Source organism: Myotis brandtii, unplaced genomic scaffold (genome assembly GCF_000412655.1).
Source record: "Myotis brandtii unplaced genomic scaffold, ASM41265v1 scaffold1612, whole genome shotgun sequence".
NCBI classification, from domain to species: domain Eukaryota; kingdom Metazoa; phylum Chordata; class Mammalia; order Chiroptera; family Vespertilionidae; genus Myotis; species Myotis brandtii.
This window is the reverse complement of record NW_005355890.1, coordinates 1,102,947-1,110,256: the sequence shown is the minus strand read 5'-3', so window position 1 is coordinate 1,110,256 and position 7,310 is coordinate 1,102,947. Positions and strand designations below refer to the sequence as shown.

Below are 7,310 nucleotides of genomic sequence, written 5' to 3'. Positions count from 1 at the left end.
GGCCCTGCTCTGTGCGTGACAGGGGGCAGCGCCCCAACCCCCTGATTGGCCCTGCTCTGTGCGTGACAGGGGGTGGCGCCGAAACCTCCCCATCGACCCTGCCTTGAGTGTGACAGGGGGCGGTGCCCCAACCCCCCAATCGGCCCTACCCTGAGCGTGAGTGAGGGTGGGATCACAACCTCCCAATCCGCCCTGCTCTGTGCATGACAGGGGGTGGCGCCCCAACTCCCCAATCGGCCCTGCTCTGAGCCTGACCAGGGGCTGCACCTAGGGATTGGGCCTGCCTTCTGCCACCCGGGAGCAGGCCTAAGCCAGCAGGTTGTTATCTCCCAAGGGATCCCAGACTGCAAGAGGGCACAGGCCGGGCTGAGGGACCCCCCCCCTCCCCCCTGAGTGCACAAATTTTTGTGCACCGGGCCTCTAGTTAATAGAATAAAAGATAAGAATCATACAGTACATCTCAATAGATGTAGAAAGTGAATTTGACAAAATTCAATATCCATTCATGATAAATACAACAAACTGGGTATAGAAAGAATGTACCTCAACATAATAAAGGCCACACATGACAAGCACACAGCTAACTTCATACACAAAAATGAAATGTTAAAAGTTTTCTTCTAAGATCAGAAGACGACACCATTTCTACTGAACATAATATTGGAAGTCCTAACCAGAGTATTCAGGCAAGAAAAAGAAACAAAAGGCAACAAAACTGGAAAGAAAGAATGAAATTATCTCTATTTGCAGATAACATGATTTTCCCATATAATAAAAGGCTAATATGCAAATAAACTAAACAGCAGAATGACCAGTCACTATGATGCACACTGACCACCAGGGACTGATGCTCAACGCAGGAGATGCCCCCTCATGGTCAGTGTGCTCCCACAGGGGGAGCGCTGCTCAGCCAGAAGCCGGCCTCACAGTTGGCGAGTGCAGCAGCAGTGGCGGCAGCCTCTCTTGCCTCTGCTGCAGTGCTAAGGACCCCTTGGGGGATGTCCGCCTGCTGGCTTAGGCCCACTCCCTGCATGCCATTTTGCATATATATACAAATAGAATCATCATATTATATGTTTTAAACTTATACAATGTTATATATCAATTCTATCTTAATATAATTGGGGGAAATGGTGCCTTCTGAGGAGCTGAAGTTTTTAATTTTGATAAGTCCAATTTATCATTTTTCTTTTATGATATGTGTTTTTGGTATCCTAAAAAACAGCTTGTCCAGGTTGCAAACATTTCTACTAAACTTACTGTAAATGTTTTATGCTTTTAGCTCTTACATATAGGCCTACTGTCCTTTTTAAGTTAATTGTGGTTTATGTTGTGAGGTAATTTAAAGTTCATTTTTTCCCCTTATAAATATGACACAAAATGTCAAAAAGCTTTTAAATAGGTATTTTAAGCCACTTATCTTAGATACCTTGATCCCCTAAACTAAAACCTGAGGTTTTCAGGATTGATTCTAATACCCTCTCCAAGTGTGCTGCTTCCTTCCACAGGTATCCTGTCCCTTCAACAACACATATGCTTGATGACCTCATCTGAAGTGGTGTCTCCACGACCCTTCCAGACCCCTGAAGCAGGGGGTATATCCAGAGCCCCCGCACAGAGCAGATACTGTAAGAAGCTGAAAGCAGAACCTACTCCCACCTCTCTTCAACACTCTTCCCTGCGCTGTACTCTCAAGTCCTGATGCATGCCTTCTGCATGCCTCCACTGGCATCCCTGCTCTTTCATCGCCTTTCCCCCTCTAATTCCTACTAATTCTCTATATTCCTCTTCTAGGAATGTTGGCTGAAAGAGAACATATAGTGAATATTGAAGAATTCCATATTTGGTATAAGAATAGTCAAAGAGAAGGCAACACTGAGCTGGCAATCAGAAGAGAATGAATTCTGCCCTGGCCAGGTGGCTCAGCTGGCTGGAGTGTCGTCCCATATACCAAAAAGGTTGTGGGTTCGATTCTCAGTCAGGGCACATACCTAGGTTGAGGTTCGATCCCCAGTTGGCCACAGACATGAGGCAACCAATTGATGTTACTCTTTCATACCAATGTCCCCCCTCCTCCTCTAAAAACCAATGAACATGTATCCTCAGGTGAGGATTAAAAAAAAAGAAGATAATGAACTCTAACTAAACTTGGGCACATCCCTTGGTTCGATGAGTCTCAGCTTCTTCATGTGTCAAACAAAGGGGCTCAACAAGACAATCCACTGGGGTCTCTTGTTAGAATAATCTCTGATTATATGATAACTTTCATCTTAGTGAAATTTTCAAACCCAAACTCTGACACTTTTATAGAAGTTTGTATTTGAACTGAAAAAAACACACACAATTTCTATTCTGATACAACTATACATTTACAATTTCTGTTGTTACACGACTGCACATTTTACTTTATATTTCCATTTCATATTTTATTTTACATATACATTTCCATTAAAGTTATTCATATTTAAATGAGAGTTCAGGCACTGTTTAATTTGACTGTGCAGCACTGAGCCACATATAAAAAGAACTGGCTAAATTCTTCCAGTGTGAAGCTATGTTCTGATCATTACTGCTAGGGAAATACAGAGACTATATTTTCTCCAAGTCACATGTTTTAAACAAATGACTTATTAAATGTAATTCATAAATACAGCTCTTTAGTTTTTTTGCTTTGTTTGTTTTATTTCATTGATTTTTAGAGACAATGGAAGGAAGAGGAAAAAGGGAGGGAGGGAGGAAAGGAAGGAGAGAGAGAGAGAAACATCAGTATGAGAGAGACACAATGATTGGTGGCCTCCCACAGGTGTCCCAATTCAGGCCAGGGAGTGAACCCACAATCCAGGTACGTGCCCTTGACTGAGAATCAAACCAGCGATCCTTCGGTGCACAGGCCAACACTGTAACCACTGACCTACACCAGCCAGGGCCAGCTCTTTAGTTTTTAGTTGGTTGGTATGAGCTAAATCTAAATTTAAACTTGTATATGACCATAGATTGAACTGCATCCTCCCAAAATTCATATGTTGAAATCCTAACCACCAATGTGATGGCATTTGGAGATGGGGCTTTTGGGAGGTAATTAGGGTTAGATGAGGTCATCAGGGTTAGGCCCTTAAAAGAAGAGACACCAGAAAGCTTGCTTCCTCTTTCTCTTTGCCATGTGAGGACAAAAGGGAGAAGGCAGATCTCTGCATGCCAAGAAGAGAGCCCCTCTGGGGAGCCAAATCTGCTGGCAACTTGATCTTGAACTCCCTACCTCTAGAACTGTGAGAAATAAATGTCTGTTGCTTAGCCGCCCAATCCGTGTGGTATTCTGTTGTAGCAGCCTGCGTTGACTAAACACACGTTTACTGCCTAATCCAGTCCATACCATATGGTATTACTGCATACCAATTTGAACCTAATGTTTATCTAATTCATTGTCTTGGTGAGAGAAAAGAGGTATGATTGTTTTAAAATGTATCTACAAATTCTCCAATATTCCTGCTATCAAGAGGTGTAAATCTCTGCCCCCACCCCACCAATGCCTTAATTCCATGCCAACCTAAGTGATCAAAAACTATATGAGGACAGGTCATAAAAGGTGATCCAGCTCCCACTGGCTCTCTTTGGGATGTTCACTCTTGGAATGCAGCCACATGCTGTAAAGAAGACCAAAGCTTTGTGCAAGACCACACAGAGGGGCCTACATGCCGGTCTTCTAGGTGAGAGCTCAGCTGAAGTCCCAGGTAACAAGCTAGCATCAACGTGAGAGCAATCCTATCTCCAGCCCCTGGCCATTGAGTGATTCCCAGCTCTGGCGTCTCCCCAGATGAGGCCCCGATCACCATGGAGCAGAGGCAAGCTGCCTGATAAACTCTGCCTGAATTCCTGCCCTATAGAATCTGACAGCATAGCAAGATGATTGTTTTTTTGCCAGTAAGTTTCGGGATAGTTCATTAGACAGATCTAGATAATAGATAAGTGGAATGTGAGATCAGAATATCATGTATTCATATAAATTCTTCAATATACTAGGAAAATAACTCAAAGCCCAGATCTTGATCATGATCATGATGAATAAGATCATTTTCATAAATGTAGCCCAGTATAATTCCATAGCTAATTTCCTAAGTGCTGGAATAAAGGATTGAGGAAGAAGCACAAGATATCAGGCATGCTTTTCTCAACACTAATTTTGCTTCAGATGGGTCAGAGTTCTACGGTTCTTAGACAGTCCAGCCAAGGTGACATCAAGCTAGACTCTCAGTGGTCTGGAAATAATCCAACCAGAGTCAAAAACATTTGGGGAGGGGTGAAGGACACAAGGCGGCATTACAATTTATAATCATAATAGCAGAGAAGTCTACACCTCACTGTTGGCAGTTGGCATGTCCTTAGGGCACGGGTCACAGCAGATCAGGTTCCAAGAGGCAAAAGTAAAACATTAGGGAGAAGGACAGAGCAATAGGGGAGCAGGGACATTTAACTGCAGATATGAAAGAGCAAAAAACAGTGATTACTGAAGCAGTTTCATTATACATATTTTGGAAGTAAAGTTTGTAGCTGTCCTAGTCTTAATTGGAATATTTGCTACTTCTGTCTCAAAATAAAATGTTCTGTTGATGCCATCTGAATTTCACTGGTGTGAGGATACTCCTGGATGTACTTTAGTATCAAGGATCTCTCATTCAAAGAAAGCTCTTCTTCCCCTCCAGAAACCAGCTGCAGGCCCTCACTGGATATGGAAGGGGATCAGGCAGTATCATTCTTTATATTGTCTCCATAATAGATGTGAGAAGCTACCAAAAGACCAAAAAATTTGGAGGTGTGAAAGGCATCTTCAATTCACATGCGTGTATACAGTCTCATAACACCCGAGGGTAAAACCACTCTCCTGTAGTCATGAGAATCTGTGTTTTAAAGGCATCCTTTCCAGGGGACTGGGTCTCACTACTCCCAGTTCCCCCTCTAGGAGCCTGCAGACAAAATGACCTCTGGCGATACTGAAGGCAGCAATGGTCAGTCCATAAAAGGCAGCGAGAGCCACAAGAGAAGTCTCTAGGGAGTTACAAAGTTGATCCTCTGACAAAACCAAGAAGTTTCAGCTCTGAGTAAAAGCTTTTCATAGATGATATACTACACAACACATCACATGCAAATTCAGATTTTAAAACCTGGTTTTCCATACACAAGACTTGAAATACATGATATAATATGATTTATAATATACTTTTCCCTCTTCATCAAAAAAAGTATGGGGAAGAAATGGGGAACATTGCAGGAATCCCCCAGAAGGAACTGAAAGTATGTTAGTATTTTACTAAATCTACTGAATTTTATATATTGTAAAATATATATATATATTCCTTCTTTACCTTTTTTGTTGATAGGAACTGAATCCAAGTGTTGTCTCAGTCTGTGAAAGGAAGAAAACAATGGTAAAAATACTAAAACAAAATCTTTATACTAGAGACATACGAAATATCCAAAATATTTTATTGTAATTTCAATCTTGATCTTATGCTCACTTGAATTTCCAGGTTAAACCTGATGCCCAAATCATATGAAGTGACTTGTCACACTACTAGTATGTACAGGTGTCCTCTGCTTTTTGTAGTTCACATTATGCCACTTCCTTCACAGAACACCTACGTTAGTACCTGCTTTCAGTAACCAAAACAACCCAGAGCATCTGAGCCGTATCTCCCTTGATTTTGTGTGTCCCTTTGCAAGCCGTGTCCTTCGGGTATCAGAAAAGGCTAAGAGAACTCGCAAGGATGTTAAGTTTTAGCATGAAACTGGACATAATTACGTATATTGATCGTGATGAACAAAATAAAGACACTGTGCCTGTGTTGAATTTTGGGTCTGGGAACACTTAAATTTTTTCCATAGATATGACTGTGCTTCTCTGCTTTACACCATTTCGGCTTATGAGAAGTTTCACAGAAACCTTTGCTTTCAGATAGAAGGGGAAACCTATAATTTAAGTGTGAGAATAATTTGGATTACATTTTTTAACACACAAGAAAATAATACAAGGCAATGTAATTGATTTTTAAGTTTGCCAGACCACCTCCACTGAGAAGAGTCCTCTTCACAATCACTTTGTGAGGCTCCATGTGCCTCTCACTGCTCACTGTGACCGCTGTGTGCCACGTGCTGGTGTATAACAGTTCCTGCCATTATAGACCTCAGGGTATTGGAGGGGGAGCGAGGTGGTAGAGGTGGAAGAGGGTTTAGGGGGGATAAACAGTGATGGGGGAAAAAAAGTAAAGAAAAATGTGTTTAAACATTGAATAAAGGACTATGAAAATCCTGGGAAGGTGCTGTGTCAGAGAATAGGTGACATGCTTAAACATGTGATGAGGGAAGGCCTGTCTGCAGAGATAACATTTACACTAAAGCCTAAAGGGTAAAAAGAGCTGTATGCAGAAGTAAGATTGAGTGGTGGAAGCAAGACTGGGTGGTGGTGGAGAAAACAGCATGTGCACAGGTCCTCAGACAGGAAAGAGCCTGCATGTTCAAAAAAAAGACAGCAGGTCTATCTGGCTGGAGTTTAGAGAGAAGGGAAAGAAGAGAGGAAAATGAGACTGGAAGGCAAGGCAGGGGGCAGATTCAGATTATGTTGTGCTGTGGTGAGAAGCCATGGTAAGAAGTTGAATTGTGTATATTCTAAATGCAATACAAGAGGTCTGGGGGAGTAAGAGACAGAAACAGACATGGTTTTAAAGATATTATTCTGGCTACTGTAGAGGATAGATTTGAGGAGGATATGAGAGTAAGCAAGAAGTTGGGAGGCAAACAATGAAGAACATAAAACATTCAATTACGTGTGAGCAAACGCCCAAACTCTAAGAAATACCATCAGTGTCCTGGCCAGTGTGGCCAATTGGTTGAGCATTGTCCCATGCAGCGAAAGGTCACTGGTTTGATTCCCAGTCAGGGCACATGCCCAGGTTGCAGGTTCGATCCCCAATCGGGGTGTGTACGGAAGGCAACCTGTCAATGTTTCTCTCTCACATTGATGTTTCTCTCTCCCTCTTTCTTTCTCTCTCAAATCAATAAAAACATTTTTAAAAAGAAAATAAATACCATCAGTGAACTTATCCCAAAAGGTTAGCTTCTACATTATAATTAGAAATAACAGTAGAGTTGTGGCATTATTTTTCCCTATTAATATATATTATTTTGAAATGGTATTTTGGAGAATGTATATAGAGAATATATGGCAGATGTGGGAAATGTCCTTATTTTTGAAAGTGAATGTTTGAGTGAAGGTAAAATGTCTCGATGTCCGTAATTTTCTTTAAAATATTTCAGCAATA

The 7,310-nt window shown here is 41.7% G+C and overlaps 1 protein-coding gene across 1 annotated transcript in view; it reads right to left on the bottom strand.

The window, feature by feature from the left end:
- Positions 1-7,310, bottom strand: part of TMEM131 (transmembrane protein 131) — a 272,545-nt gene that overhangs the window by 145,366 nt on the left and 119,869 nt on the right. Inside the window, exon 5 of the mRNA XM_014536436.1 lies at positions 5,358-5,398. Within this exon, the coding sequence (XP_014391922.1) occupies positions 5,358-5,398 (41 nt within the window). The remainder of the gene's footprint in view (positions 1-5,357; positions 5,399-7,310) is intronic.